The following is a 16,004-nucleotide window of genomic DNA, read 5'->3' on the forward strand; positions in this document are numbered from 1 at the left end:
GAAGCTAAGATGTAATTCTAGCTCCCCTCATAAATGAAAGAGTTGGAAATGCACCTGGTCATAGATGTTGATATATACAATGTAATGTGTGTATCATAGGAGCAACCAATTTTCACATCAAATTTAATGGCAACAAAAAATTTGCCTGGCCAATTGACTATCTTATTCAGTTGAACTAGATCCAATGTCTACACTTATGGAGTGAAACCACGAGACATAAATTCTCTAAAGAACTTGAGATATATCTGGATGAAACGTAACATGTATTCGCTATAAAGTAATTGAGTTGAGTCCTACTTTTGTTACGTAATAAGGCCACACTACTTATTAAATCTCTCAAGATTCAATGTCTAAGTTCAGTTTGTACTAAGGGATAATCACACCAAAAGGGTGTTCATGCATGAACTGTTACTTACCTTTTTGTAAACTTATAGTGAGAATGAAGTTGATTGCATCTATAAACTATTTCTAATGAATGTGGAAGGAAGCATATCCTTAGAAAATTAATGTGTCAATCTAATGAATTGTAAATCACTAGAACTTGAGTTACTGAATTCATATTAACCCTAACAATGAACTGATTGGGATTGATTCATAAAGACTTTGACATAACCATAAGGCATATTGGTTGTGACATGATGTTCCGTATTGAAGTACTAACACGGGCATCACTTCATTTGAGTGTACAATACAATGAACTAATAGAATGCAAACTTGTGCATCTATCAAAATCAGTGATTTCTAAAGTTACTAGATTTGCACTGCCTCTCCCCATTATGCTTTAGAGTAAAGAAAGCACGTCACTCATCTTACAAAGTCTTTCTTTATTAAAACATGATTGAGACCATCCTGTTTTACTTATATGCAAATGGTAAATAACTCATTTTTCAAAGAATAAAGTGTTGTTAGTGAACATATATCCATGCAGAATGCAGATCGTTCAAGTGATTTATGGCTCTGGTGGATGATTCAACGCATTGAATCAGTTATTGCTCACAACAAATGATGCGTTTAATTTTTGTAAAATTACTAACAAATATTATACATGTAAGGACTCACCACCCCTTGTAAATGCTAGAGAATATACATCAAAAGTCCTTGATGGTTATTGCATGTTTAATAGGATCAATTTAGAGCATTCTATACCCTATGGTCTCGCAGAGGCTACTATCAAATGTTACAGATGGTGTTTAAGGAATAGATTACGCGTACCAACCTACCTTTTATTTCTTTGGGGATATGCAATATTACGCGCATCATTACTTAATTCGTTTTAGAACCCAATATTAGTCAACCTTTTCTGCGTAACAGTTGGTAACTGAATTTAAGCCTGACATTTGTGTTCTTACGCATTTTTGGTTGCACTATATATGTTCCATTACGAGTCCACATCGTACTATGATGGGTCACGAAAATGATTAAGTAATTTTGTTGGATATTTACTCTCAGTAATTATCCGCATTTTAAAACCTTTGGAAGGAGATCTCTTACCGCTATATTTGCAGGTTATCACTTTAATGAGACAGTCTTCCCGTCGTTAGGGGGAGATAAGAAAAAGTATTTTCTAAAGGAACGACATGAATTGTCGTGGTGTGTTCCCACTATGTCTCATATTGATTCTTGTACTCCACAAGTGTAAATGTGAAGTGAAAGAATAATCGATTTTCAGAATATACATTGATGTCATTAAAGTAATGAGATCACACATACCAGCTGCAAACCTACCTGCAAGGTTACAAATCCTCAATAAGGGATATACACTATAGGCTAAGGTGTTGCAATTACACTTAGTGGAAGTGTGGTTGAGGCCGTGGCTCCATAAAGGAAGCTGGATAAACCACTTGGTTCGATCAATCCTCACCTAGAAAGGAAGTAGGTGAGGAAGGCACAACTTATTTATATCATCATAAATCATCTCATAAGATTGTCTCTGAATATGTCCAAGAATCAAAATGGAGGACGCTCCGAAGTTTAATAATTCCAGAGAACAATGACATCCCAAGTGGATTATGAGAATGCGCACGAGTCAATGGAAAGATCATGCGAGCATATTGATGATTAATTTCATATACACTTGCTTAAGGAAATAGAGCAAGATGAGATTGAACCAAGCTCCTTGTTGCATAGTTTCAACGAAAAGCATATTTGGCCTATACAATCCGGGTAGAACTTGGTTTTTTGACAAATATACAGGTGTTGATGGTGGTTTTTACCTTAGGGTTAAAACCATAAAACCTTACTTTGACGTGGCGTCACTCTGTAAGGAAACGGAGTCGTTTGTACCAATATCTCCACTAGCACATTTATTGAGCCTTTCAATACGTCTACGAGAAATTTACCGGGGTACCTTTTTTTTTTTTTTTTACATATATGCTATGTTCCACGACAGAACCCTCAGTACTGACTGGCATCATCTCCGCACATGCCAGCCACGCATGCTGGCCAAGCGTTTCAACCGCGCATGCCGTATATTCTAACTAGGGTTTCTACACGCTAAACCCAAATTTCCACACCCAGATGGCCTTATCCACGTCACCGCGCCAAAGGCATGCCAACCATGCCAGACGCATCACCGTGCCAACGGCATGCCAGCCACACCTCCGCGCCAAAGGCGTTCCAACCATGCCAGCCGCACCTCCGCGCCAAAGTCATGCCAACCATGCCAGCCGCACCACCGTGCCAACGACATGCCAGCCACATCTCTGCGCCAAAGGCATGCCAACCATGCCAGCCGCACCACCGTGCCAACGTCATGCAAACCATGCCAGCCACACCTCTGCGCCAAAGGCATGCCAACCATGCCAGCCGCACCACTGTGCCAACGGCATGCCAACCATGCTAGCCACACCTGCGCGCCAAAGGCATGCCAACTATGCCAGCCTCACCACCGTGCCAACGGCATGGCAACCATGCCAGCCACACCTCCGCGCCAAAGGCATGCCAGCCATGCCAACGGCATGCCAGCCATACCTACGCGCCAAAGGCATGCCAACTGTGCCAGCCACACCGCTGTGCCAACGGTATGCCAGCCACACCTCACGCGCCAAAGGCCCAACCATGCCAGCCGTACCTCCGTTCCAACGGAATGCCAAAGCCATGACGGCCATGCCTCCATGCCGCTGGCTGCCAAAACGGAAGGTTGCAACAATCAACGGCTACCCTTCCCTCTGATATGCGAATCTCAGCCGTACAAGTTCGCCACCATACGCGTGGCAACTTCTGGCCCAATGCCAAATTCCACGGTTTATGCCAAAACCCTAATTTTCCCGCGCCTAAAACATGCCAAAGCCATGCCGGCCATGCCTCCATGTCGCTGGCTGCCAAACAGAGGGTTGCAACAATGAACGGCTACCCTTCCCTCTGAGATGCAAATCTCAGCCGTACAAGTTCGCCACCAAACGCGTGGAAACTTCTGGCCCAATGCAAAATTCCACGGTTTATGCCAAAAACCTAATTTGGCCGCGCCTAAAACATGCCAACATGCCGCTGGCTGCCAAACGGAAGGTAGCCATAATCAACGACTACCCTTCCTCCTGAGATGCAAATCTCAGCCGTCCAAGTCTGCCACCGAACTAAAAGACTTGTGACTACTTTTTTGGCCACAACGCCGAATTCTTTGGCTTGTGCCACCAAAACCTAACTTTGGCCATGCCGCCATCCCTCCTGAATTCTTCCTGATTTTTACCGTCGGGTTGTTTTCAACCCCTAAACGAGCCTAAAACCTAAATATTCCCGTGTGAGGAGATAGATAAATATTTTCCGATCTGAATGGAGGGTTGGACCGTCAAAATACGAGTCCATACGGGAATTCTACAGCGATTCTAGTAAAGGGCACTAATTAGGGTTTCGACATGTCAAACCCTTCCAAGTCGCAAGCGATTCCCTTCCAAGCTGCAAGCACTTCCATTCCAAGCCGCAAGCGGCTCCCTTCCAAGCCGAAAGCGACTCCCATCCAATCCTCACACTGTCAGCGGCTCCACTTCATGCCAAAGCCATGTCAGCCATGCAACCATGACGCTGGCTTCCAAACGGAAGGTTGCAACAATCAACGGCTATCCTTCCTCCTGAGATGCAGATCTCAGCCGTACAAAGTTTCCACCAAACGACTTGTGGCAATCTCTTGGCTACGGTGCCATTTCTTGGGCACGGTGCCAAAACCCTAATTTGGCCACGGTGCCAAAGCCGTAATTTAGCCATGCCAGCCATGTCTCCATGCTGCTGGATGCCAAACGGAGGGTCGCAACAATCAACGGTTACCCTTCCCTTTGGGATGCAAATCTCAGCCGTACAAGTTCGCCACCAAACGCGTGGCAACTTCTGGCCCAAAGCCAAATTCCACGGTTTATGCCAAAACCCTAATTTGGCCGCGCCTAAAACATGCCAAAGCCGTGCCGACCACGTCTCTATGCCGATGCGTGCAAAACGGAAGGTAGCCACAATCAACGGTTACCCTTCCTCCTGAGATGCAAATCTCAGCCGTCCAAGTCCGCCACCGAACTAAAAGACTTGTGACGACTTTTTTGGCCACAACGCCAAATTATTTGGCTTGTGCCACCAAAACCTAAATTTGGCCATGCCACCATCCATCCTGAATTCTTCCTGAGTTTTACCGTCGGGCTGTTTTCAACCCCTAAACGAGCCCAAAACCTAAATATTCCCTCATGAGGAGATAGAGAATCTTTTCTGATCAGAATGGAGGGGTGGACCGTCAAAATACGAGTCCATACGAGAATTCTACAGCGATTCTAGTAAAGGGCGCTAATTAGGTTTCAGCATGTCAAACCCTTCCAAGCCGCAAGCGATTCCCTTCCAATCCGCAATCACTTCCCTTCCAAGCCAAAAGCGACTCCCTTCCAAGCCGTACACTTCCAGCGGCTCCACTTCATGCCAAATCCATGCCAGCCATGTCGCTGGTTGCCAAACGGAAGGTTGCAACAATCAACGACTATCCTTCCTCCTGAGATGCAAATCTAAGCCATACAAACTTGCCACTAAAGGACTTGTGGCAATCTCTTGGCTACGGTGCCAGCTCTTGGCCATGGTGGCAAAACCCTAATTTGTCCGCGGTGCCAAAGCCCTAATTTTGCCACGTCAAAGCCATGTCGGCCATGCTTCCACGCCGCTGGATGCCAAACGGAATGTTGCAACAATTAACGTCTATCCTTCCTCCTGAGATGCAGATCTCAGCCGTACAAACTTGACACTAAACGACTTGTGGCAATCTCTTGGCCACGGTGCCAAAACCCTAATTTGGCCACGGTGCCAAAGCCTTAATTTGGCCACGCCAAAGCCATGCCAGCCATGCCTCCATGCCGCTGGCTGCCAAACGGAAGATTACAACAATCAACGGCTATCCTTCCTCCTGAGATGCAAATCTCAGCCGTACAAGCTCGCCACTAAACCAAACAACTTGTGGCAACCTTTGGCTACGCTGCCAACTCTTTGGCCACGACGCACACTTAGCTATGCCAATTCTATGGTTACGACACCAAACCTTAATTAGCCACGCCCAGAGCATACGCAAGCCATGCCAGCATCGTGGCCACACCATTGGCTACCAACGGAAGGTAACCACAATCAACGGCTCACCTTCCTCTCAAGATGCAAAATCTCGACCGTCGAAGGTCACCACCGAGCCGGCAAGCCTCCCAAGCTCAACTTTCCAGATAGTAGCAACATGCTATACAAAACACTCGAGACATCAAAACATGTCACAAACTGGGGGATGCTCATCAGGGTATTGGTCTGGTGGTTTACAGCGTGCGGTGTACACTACGCCCGCTACAAGAAAGTGTCATAAGAGTGAGACGGTTAGTAAATACAAGAAGTAATGGTGAAACCTTTCCCTCATTATGGAAACATCAATTCCAGGCGTTACCCGTTACCACTTTCTTTCATTTACTCAACCGTTTCCACTTCTTACGAGACCAGGGTACGTTTTGTTGCGACTTGTATAAATAGGTCTCACCTATTTCCACCAAAGGACAAGCTTTTGGTCAGGAGAATACAACACTCATAAATCACTTATTAGCTTTCCCATCTGTTAGCTTTCCACTTTCTGATACAAGTCGTCAAACAACTACTCTACCCGAATCAACTATTCTGGTCTCAACACTCTCTTCGCTTCCATCCCTAGACCAACCCTTCTCCTTCACTTTGTGACCGAAGCAAATCTGGAACGACCATTTCTTGGTTTAGGTTGGATTTGTACAGATTGATCTCTCGAATCAAAGTACTCCCGTGCACTATATTGTTTAGGGTTTAGACTCGTTTCTCACCCACACACTCGAAATTACCAAAATCAGCAGAAACTGTTTTCACCGTCAAACAACAGGTATTTGGTGTGGTAGTGCTAACTAACCAAGTGTAAAGCCTATTAGACATACATGATTAATTTTTCACAAAGCATAATGATAAGAAAGCAGTCTTAAAGTATAAATACTTGCCTTGTGGCGCGAGGTTTCTCATAAAGCCCTGGCATTGTTCTCTTGTAATGAAATTTATAGTGTTTTGCTACTCAGTTAGCTTGGTAATTTCAAAAGGACTTGAAATCTAGCATATCTATGTGGTTGTTACGTATCTCTGAAAGAATCAAGAGACAAAATATATTTACAAAAGTACTTGATATCCTTTTGTTACCCAAATAAAGTTACTCTAAACCACAAAGTGCGTTTACAGTTAGATAGAACACTCACTTATATATAGAAGCAATCAGGCGGATGTGGTATACCTGTCTAAGTGGCTATTTGATTTGGAGGGGATAGACAAGTGAGTTATTTTTCCTTGCGTATTCACAAGAAAGTTCCTGATTTGGAATTGTAGCTATCTATGTCGATGGTACAGACATGATGAGTACTCTTGATGTAATAATATACCTTAAAAGCTATTTGAAATCCGAATTTGAGATGAAAAATCTTGGGAAAGCTCGAACGAATACTGAGCTTGTGGTATATTATTCCACCAGTTTACATATGTCTAAAGTTGTCAGGAAATTTAATAAAGACATGCATCCTAGATATCACTCCCATTATTAGTCTAGGTTCAAATGTAAGTAAGTGACCATTTCGTCTAAAGGAAGACAACGAAGATGTGTTGGGATATGAAATTCCCTTATCTAAGTAAAATAGACGCATTGTTGTACTTAGTATAACAATGTACTCGATAAAATTTTGCATCCTTAGGGAACTTGTTAGCTAGATATAGCCCAGCGCCAACACAACGTCTTTGGAATGATACAATGAATGTAATCATGTAGTTAAAAGTAACCATTGACATAAAAAAAATTTATCCCTGCAAAGACATGAAAAAGAATTCTAATGAAAGTGCAATCCAAAAGTTGTTTATTATGAAGGAACAATAATCTCTTCTCCAATGAAAGTAATCGGGGGGAGATATGGTAGACTATTTTCTAAGTCATTACCAATATTCAGTTTTGAAAAGTACATGACTAAAGGAACTGTCTGGAACAACTCTAAAAGTAATCAGGCGAAGATGCCGACATTAAGGGGAGGATCCAAGGATATGATGTCGACATATTTCGCTTCGAACTTGAAGTTGTGTTGCACTCTTTTTCCCTTCGGTCGAGAATAGTTTTTCCCAAAGGGTTTTGTTACTCAGAAAGGTTTTTAGCGAGACAACACTAAAAGCATCAAGTATGTTGAACGTTGAAGACATAAAAATCGTGTTGATATTACTGAAAATATCTGAATCAAAGAAATGAAACACGATAGTCTGTTAAGCAACGTAACTTCCATAATTAACAACACGGTCTTATAAACTTTCAAGTCACCAAAGTAAAGTGTGATAAACTCCTTTTGACTGCATTAGACTAATGAAAATTGTCTGACATCAAGGGGAGCATCTAATGGTGTGTTGAACTATTTTCCTTCACTGAGGTTGCTTTTTCCCACATGGTTTTGTTACTCGGCAAGGTTTTTAATGAGACAACAACAAACACCTCGAATGTAATTTCCTAGCTAAGGTTATTGTCTTTCCTACGAAGATTTTCTGCCTTAGGAGTTGTGAAGAAACTAATCAACTTCAACGAAGCAAAGTGATCATCTGCAAAAAATCACCTTTACTTGCATCTGTCACGTTGTACTCTTTTCCCTTCGTCAAGGTTTTGTCCCACATGGTTTTTCCTTGTCAAGGTTTTAATGATGCAACATTTTCGAGTTCTGCTATGTTCTAATTTTGCTTAATATTGTACTATTTTTCTTTAGTTTAGGTTTTGTCCCTTTGGGTTTTTCCTGACGGAGTTTTAACGAGGTAATTAACTTAGACTCGTCGGTCTTTGAAGATATCGTATTGCATGTGATGAACTACATGTAAAGTACGAGACAACATGTGAAGTACTACATATGAAGAGTTGTACCAAGGTTTTATCCCACTGGGTTTTTCCTTGTTAAAGTTTTAATGAGGCAATTGATTTCGGCACAAGTCATCAAGGAGAAGAAGACATTTGAAGAACTACATTCGAAGCACTAAATGTGAAGCACTGCATATGAAGTTCTATTGGACCGCACACGGGGGAGTGTTGTAGGGCGTACGTCCTATAAATGTGCGTCCCAGTTAGATATCTAGAGTTTCCCTTCTACATGTATGTAAAGGACATTGCTCCATGTAACCCTATTATCCTGATGAATGTAAACTATTCTCTACCTTTTTGTTTTCCCTGCATTTCCATTACAACAAGTTCTGTATTTTTACAATATAAATAACATTGTATTGTGAAAGATGTAATCATTTATTTTTAGTACGATTGAGAAAGGAAAATACCAAATATTTCAAGTATGAAGATAAAAAATCATATAAGAAAAATAATCATGACCGTTGGGTCACCCAAATAGTACCCTTGCTATTTTTAGTACCCTATCTTATAAGTCTTGGTTTTTTCTGTTAAAATAAAACTGATTACAACATAAAAGAGACGGTTAACAAGAAAAAGAAAATAATGGAATAAATTAATTGATGACTTGAGTTTGTACAATCTAAATTTTATACATGACGTTTGTGATTACAATTAAAAGTAAGCAAAACAACCTACAAGGATTTTGAGGCGCTGGTAGCGGAGAAATGAGTGGTAGAAGGTGGTTTGTGGTGGTGGTGGAGGGTGTTGGTGAGTAGTAATAGACTATGTTAATTTCGTTTAGCCACAAAATGGCTAACATTATAAAGTTAAAGACGTGGTTGATTGTCCTTGTAATAAAATAAACTTGGCTAAAATACATGAATATTAAAAAAAAATATCAGAATGTCACGTTATATGATAGTTACAGATGAACGACATGAGTCAATATCACCACACAAACAATTACTTATTATTGAGCTGTGCCGTTACGGCACAGGTTATACCTTATTTAGGTATTCATTTCTCCGTTTTTGTTATGTATTTAAATGAAGCTTGACTAAGTTGGGAAATATAAAGAGCGATCTTTATTTTCCCTCCCAATTGATAAATTTACAGTTGTGGTAGATCCCATGAATACACGCTTTAATTGAGAAATAATGCATTACATATTCTCTTTTGCCCACCTAAAAAGTCAACATGAGAACGGAGAAATTTGGTCGGCTGAAAATAACAAACCTATCTTCCCATAAAACTGAACAATTCATTCTTTCTCCCGCATACGCTAGGAGAAGTGGATTTAAAAACTCCAATTCCCTACTTCTGAGTAAACGAGAATCAGAAATAAAATTGGGAAGGAGAGAGAAAAAAACTCCAAAAACATACTTCTGCTCAATCTTCTTTCCATGTTATTTCAATCTTCTTCCACCGAAACATACATCTCTGACCAATCAAACTACTCTGAGATAACAATTTTTGAGAAAACGCTTTCTTTTTACATTGATCCATGTATGAATTTTAGGGGTTCTATCATTTTCTTGAATTTCATTTGTTGTGTATTTAACTGAAACTGGGTTTGAAAAACAGGTCACGGTTGAGTGGCCGTGACCGTTAACGCGTTTTGACAGGTGTGAGCACGTTTCTGGCAAGAAACGCGTCATTTAGGAAAAAACGCGTTTTTTATATGTTATTCTAAAATAACGGGTGTTATAACGGTTAAATAGAAAACAAAAATGAATTATGGTTTGAAATTCCTATCTGACGGTTATAACGTGCGTGAAAACAGTTATAACGAGTCTTATAACGTTGTTATAACGTTTTCCATATATTATTATTTATTCTTTTATTTTTAAAATATTAATTATAATTATTTAGTCTTTAATTTAAAATATAAAGAATTGTAAAAAAATATTTTTATATTTTTTTCTTAAAAAACGATTATAGCTGACGTGAAAACGGTAAAAATGGTCTAAAAAACTTGTGTTAAAATGTTGTTTAGAAGGAAAAAACATAAAATTCAATTTTCAAAAAACAGTTATAACATGCGTGAAAATAATTATAACGGGTCCAAATAACACCGTTATTTCCTATTTATCGGTAGTATGAAGACATGGATGTCGGCGACCCTCACAAACACGCTACATATACGTGACTGTTTTAACGACCATTTTTTTTCGAAAATAACAGCCGTTTTTCAAACCTTGACTGAAAGTATACATTTCCAAAAATAGGCTAATTGATTACAATAATCTCATGGTTAAAATTAAGGGGTATTTCTATTTTTTTATTAGCCTGAGTATGAAAATTTGGGTATCGCAGGGCGTTGGATTTTGGGTTGCAATGTATTCAGAACGTTTTGTTCTAAAAAGATGAGAATTTCTTAAGTACCTATTTTTTCTTTCTATCATTTTGGTTTCATCTTGATAGAGACGCAGAGAGAGACTTCAAAGATTATTCAGGTTACACACTGTAATTTGGCAATTGGTTGGTATTTACGAAATGACCGCGCACATATACATATGTAGCTAGGGTATCCGATATCGATTAATTGGAATTAACATTAAAGTAGGTCGGTGTTCCACAGTGTTGCATATTTCCTTTTTGTAGTTGCTCTTATTGCTTAGTCGAGAAGAAAATATAATTGTAGATAAAACTTCACTGCATTTTTTCACTTTTCAATTTGTTTGCTTGAGCGTTTTAAGTACTGCAATTTTTGGTTTTTGATATTGAGTTCATATCTATGTGTTATATTTCAGTATTCAGTGCTCCAACATTGTTTTCTAGAAGTGCATCTAAATTGACTCTTCCAATTGTAGCATTTTTGTTGGTTCTACCGGGGATTCAGAAGACTCAGATGGATTTAGTGTGGCTCTAGATAGTAACCATTTTCTTGATCTTCTTAATAAGTTAATGATTTTTTCAGAGTCGACCAATCCAACTATTGTCCCTTTTGTTTAAGAAATCAATATGTGTTGCATAGGCCTTTCCACAATTTTGAAATGACTTTTGAATTATGTCCACCTAGAACACAAAAAACAAGAATGAAAAGTAAAGAAAAAATTGGTGTATAACACCACTAGTTACCATCGATGCAATTAAAAGATTTCTTGATCTTTAGCACGCATCCAACACAGTTCTTTTAGATATATATTTCAATCACTCGAGGTTTCCGTATGATTATTAAAAAACACAACATCTCTTATATATTTCTCCTACATTAAAGAGAAGTATATAATCTTAATGATTTTGTAATCTTATTATATTGTTACGATCATACTATTTGTTAGAGAGAGTTTAAAAAAAGACATTACTATAATCCAGGAACCACGAGTAAGCAAAGATAACAAGAGGAACTTCTCTCCTCTAGATAAGATTTCATGTTGTAGAATGTTATATATTTTGTGTTGGACGAGAGAAGCAATATCTGAAATGCGAAAGAGATAAGCAAGATTATGAATTGACTTTTAAGAATAGAGAAAAAAAGTTTATGAGAGACAAGAACTAGGAGCACCACGTTGATTGGGTAATTCAGTAACAACGTAACTAAAAAGTGGGAAATATATGCAGGTACTGATATTTTTTAGCGTAAAACCATTATAAAATATTTCGATTTTCTTTCTCAATTTTATACTTTGCGAAGTATCAGGATGAAGCAGCTATGTTATCTATTATTTTTATATTCAGTGGTAGCATCACAAAGATTTGTTTGGAATGTAAAAACCAACAGCCAGAGTAAGGAAGTTACTTCCACGTAAAACTTTCCAATTTTTTTTTATTTTTTTTGAACATATAATTGTGAATTTTAGTTTCCAAAATCAATATTTTTCCCACATGAGAAACTATATACATTAACCAATTTGTGTCAAGGAGATGTTACTTGGTCTAGGCGCGCATACTGATCCTTTTATTGTATTACATTTTAGACTTTTGTATTGCATTTGACAATTAGTAATATGAATGCAATAATAATAAATCATTAATTAATCACTATATCTTCCATTATAGTATGCAAAATGAGAAAATGATAGAATTTTGAACTGCATTCACTTACATTTTGAATTCATGTTTAAATGGATTGTCTTTTGGAACCATGTTTAAACGTTCTAATTACAACATTATATTTAGATATCAAGTCATTAGGGGTCTGTAAGTTAATTTCACTACCAACTTATACCACATTTCAGCTATATGGTGTGAAATTTTTGTGGCCTAATATGGAAGTCCACAGTTGAGTAGAATTATTTTTTCGACATAATATAAATGGCTTAAAGTTGGTTTCGGTTAAATTTTATTTATTCGGGCGTCACAATGCTCCATTTTTCGGGCTTCGTTAAAATTCGGGAGGTTTTGACTAGAAATCCATTATTCTTGATAAATAATCTAACATAATTATCCAGAGTTTTATATAACACAACACGGGTTAAATTCTAGTCTAGAATATAGAACAAAGCTCGGCCAAATTAGGGAAGATAAAAAGAGATCCAGATTTAGGGAGAATATAAATTAATGTTGTGATTTGTTCAACTTAAAAACATTATAATTTTTTATTAATTAGTGTCTCATTAATTACTCTTAATGAATGATTTATTCAATTTTTATTATAAATGTTCTCTTAATTAATGTAATGAATATATATTTCCATTAAAATGATATCAATAGAAATTAGTAGTGGTAGTGGAAGAAATAGTGGCTGGTAGAAGCAGTAACGGGTGTTAATAGTGGTCGAGGCGATAACATTAATGGTGGTGGAAGAAATAATGAGGATGAGTGATTTTTATGTTGGTGGGTGTTGGTGAATAGTCGTGGACAATATTAGTCCTGCACATTTACAACACAGGTAGTATTATATTGTGAAAGATATAGTTGGTTGTTTTTAACACAATTGGTAAAAATAGATACCACATTTTGAGGTATATTCTACGGTTGTAATATTCCTCTTATACTTAGCATAAACATTATTCATATTAAGTTATTAACAGTAAATGTACATGGAAAACAACATAAAAATAATTTGATCATATATATCAACTACAACACAAATATTTTCACAAGTCATACACATGGTTCCATGCAAATATGTATCTTAATACGTGAAAGTACGATAAGACTATAATATGCCATGACAGCTAATTTACAAGTAATAAATCTCACAAAATACTGTTGAGGTGAAATTATGAAATGAAGTTCAATCATATAAGGGAATAACTATTGAGAAGTATTTGACTAGTTAAATGATAGTAAGTACTGCGGACAAGGGTAGACTTTAGTCGTCAGCCACTTTCTCTTTCCACCATTATGACTCGAGAGCGACTTTCTCTTTCCAAAATCCATAGCGACGAAAAGTAAAACAGCCTGATTTGTTTTCGGAGTCGAACTGAGAAGATCAAATACCATCCCCAACCTCTTTCCATCTATTTTCTCTAATTTGTAATCTCAAATCTTTTCCTCTATTTCACGAGTTTAAGGTTTTTTTAGGGTTTTTTCTCGACTGAAAGGACCAGTTTTATGTATTATGTGTCTGCTTTCTTATTTTCTTATTTGGATCCTGTAATCTTCTATCTAATTGGGTTCTTAAGAATGGGTTGTGCTTTGATTGTCATTTGCTTCAAGATCGGTGGTGAGTCTCTCCGGCCGTTTCAAAGATTCCGACCTATTTTCTGTCAAGATCTTTGTGTTCCGTGGAGGAAAGTTTCCAGTAAATCATCTTGCAGCAATCATGAGATCCTTCTCTTAGATCTAACAATTTGGGTTGTTGTTTGTGGTCTGTTACGGTGGGAAGAAAAGCTCAAAGGATTTTTCCGACGAACTTTTTGTGTACCTACTCTGGAAGATACAGATCCTATCTATTCTGAAAAGGTTTGTGCAGGTATGGTTTGCGGCATATCACCATCTTCAGAACAAATATTTGGGCAAAACAGAGTACCGGCAACCACTTTGCAATGGTTTCAATTACTCCAAAACTGTTCCAGAAATGCTATTATCTTTTTTGTTTGTGGGGTTGATAGGATTACATATCTCGTTTTAATTTTAATATGTATGGTTAATATTTTAGTCTTTGCTGATTTAGTTTTAGATCTGCTTGTATTAGGTTTAGAAATGAAAAGAAAGACAACAGCAACTCGATCAAGATCGTCACTCAGTCCATCTATTACATCAACTGTTACCACATCTTCCAAGCCGAGTCAGCCCGATCCGATGTTCCGATACAGTCACTTAAAGACCATTCCAGATCACCAACGTTACTTGAGACACTTTGGTTACTGTTTGAGACACTATGGTTACTTTTCGGCTACTGTTGCTATTAGTTGGGTCATTGTTATCAGATATATTGATAGAGTATCTTCCCCAATTCTTTCCCATCACTATGGTTACTTTGTAAAGTTTCCAATTTCCTAAATCGGCTACTCTATCAATATATCTGAGGCTAGCCTCTTTTTCGAAAAAAAAATACTGCAAACAAAGAATTTCAAAGATGATTAATATACCATTTATGAGATCCAACATCAAAAACACGAGAACTGATTTTCCTCATTCAATTTAGAAACTTCTTCAACCCTCCATTATTGGAAGATGAATGTACGGATCAGGATGTTGACTGCAAGAACCAAATGAAGAACTAATTAAAATAGTCACTTTGCAAAACCAGTATGCAACAACAAAAGAAAAATATTAAACCAAAGCAATACATCGTAGTTATATAATATACCTGAACCAAAAAAAGTTGAACTGAGCCACACCCATCCCTGATAATGAAGATGAAGGATGATAAGGATTGATTAGTGAATTTCAAAATATATTTCCTTTGAAACCGAGAAATTGGAGTGGGATACAAGGGTTTGAAGGAATGAACTAGTCATAATTCACTTTATTGACTACCATGTCCACGTAACTTTACCAAAGTAAGCTCCGGGATTAAGAGAAATAGCTTTTGAAATCCATAAACACACTTCAAGTATATAACGATTAAGCACAAGTTCATTTAAGAACTCTCCCCCATTTGATGTCGTTTCAAAGAGAACAACATGAGTGACCTTACTTTAATGAAAAAAAGGATTTTGTCGGGAATTAACAAATCACATGGATTTGTATCCTAAACATCGGCATAGATTAATCTCAACCAGTTATGAACAAAGAGACAATTTTAATCGATATGACTTAACATAAGATAATCTTACGGAGTAGATAGTGCAGTAATTTCACGAAAGTGTGATCACGGATAGATCAATACTGCAAAAAATTCTCACAAAGCTTGTTATATTTTCAGTTCATAAAACTTAATAGATTTAAATTTTGAGCATACATGAGATATCAATTCAATCTCATAAGACATTGCAATGCCAAGAAGGTTGTGAATGTTCAAGGATTTCTTGAAATTTTGTTCTTTGCAATTCACCAAAAACAAAAAATCATCGGCATTATTTATTTCATCAAACCTGAGCATTTAAGTATCTTAAACACAGATCAAGTTAGGTAGAATGAATGATACACAAGGTTAATGGATCATTAGCCACAATGGTTTTTATATTATAAGTACTTCACCTACGATCCATTATCCCTTAGCTAATGGTAAATGATGTACTCGTAATCAGTATGATTATCATATTTTGAGAGTTTTACCCATAACCTAAGTTTAAATATCAACATTATGATTAGATGG

The 16,004-nt window shown here is 37.8% G+C and overlaps 1 protein-coding gene across 1 annotated transcript; it reads left to right on the forward strand.

Annotated features, from left to right (window-relative positions):
• The first annotated feature begins 13,418 nt into the window (after positions 1 to 13,418).
• Positions 13,419 to 14,987, forward strand: LOC113287269. The gene is made up of 2 exons (XM_026535962.1): positions 13,419 to 14,213; positions 14,436 to 14,987. The coding sequence occupies exons 1-2, from the start codon at positions 13,853 to 13,855 to the stop codon at positions 14,741 to 14,743; spliced, it is 669 nt and encodes a 222-aa protein (XP_026391747.1). The 5' UTR covers positions 13,419 to 13,852; the 3' UTR covers positions 14,744 to 14,987.
• Positions 14,988 to 16,004: the final 1,017 nt, after the last annotated feature.

The sequence above is a fragment of the Papaver somniferum genome, chromosome 6 (assembly GCF_003573695.1).
Source record: "Papaver somniferum cultivar HN1 chromosome 6, ASM357369v1, whole genome shotgun sequence".
Classification (NCBI taxonomy): domain Eukaryota; kingdom Viridiplantae; phylum Streptophyta; class Magnoliopsida; order Ranunculales; family Papaveraceae; genus Papaver; species Papaver somniferum.

Excerpts from the sequence above, each read along its gene's own strand:
- LOC113287269 (XM_026535962.1), top strand. The coding sequence starts at position 13,853 with ATGTATTATGTGTCTGCTTTCTTATTTTCTTATTTGGATCCTGTAATC. Across the intron at positions 14,214-14,435 it reads TTCTGAAAAGGTTTGTGCAG|GTTTAGAAATGAAAAGAAAG; the intron begins GTATGGTTTGCG and ends TGCTTGTATTAG.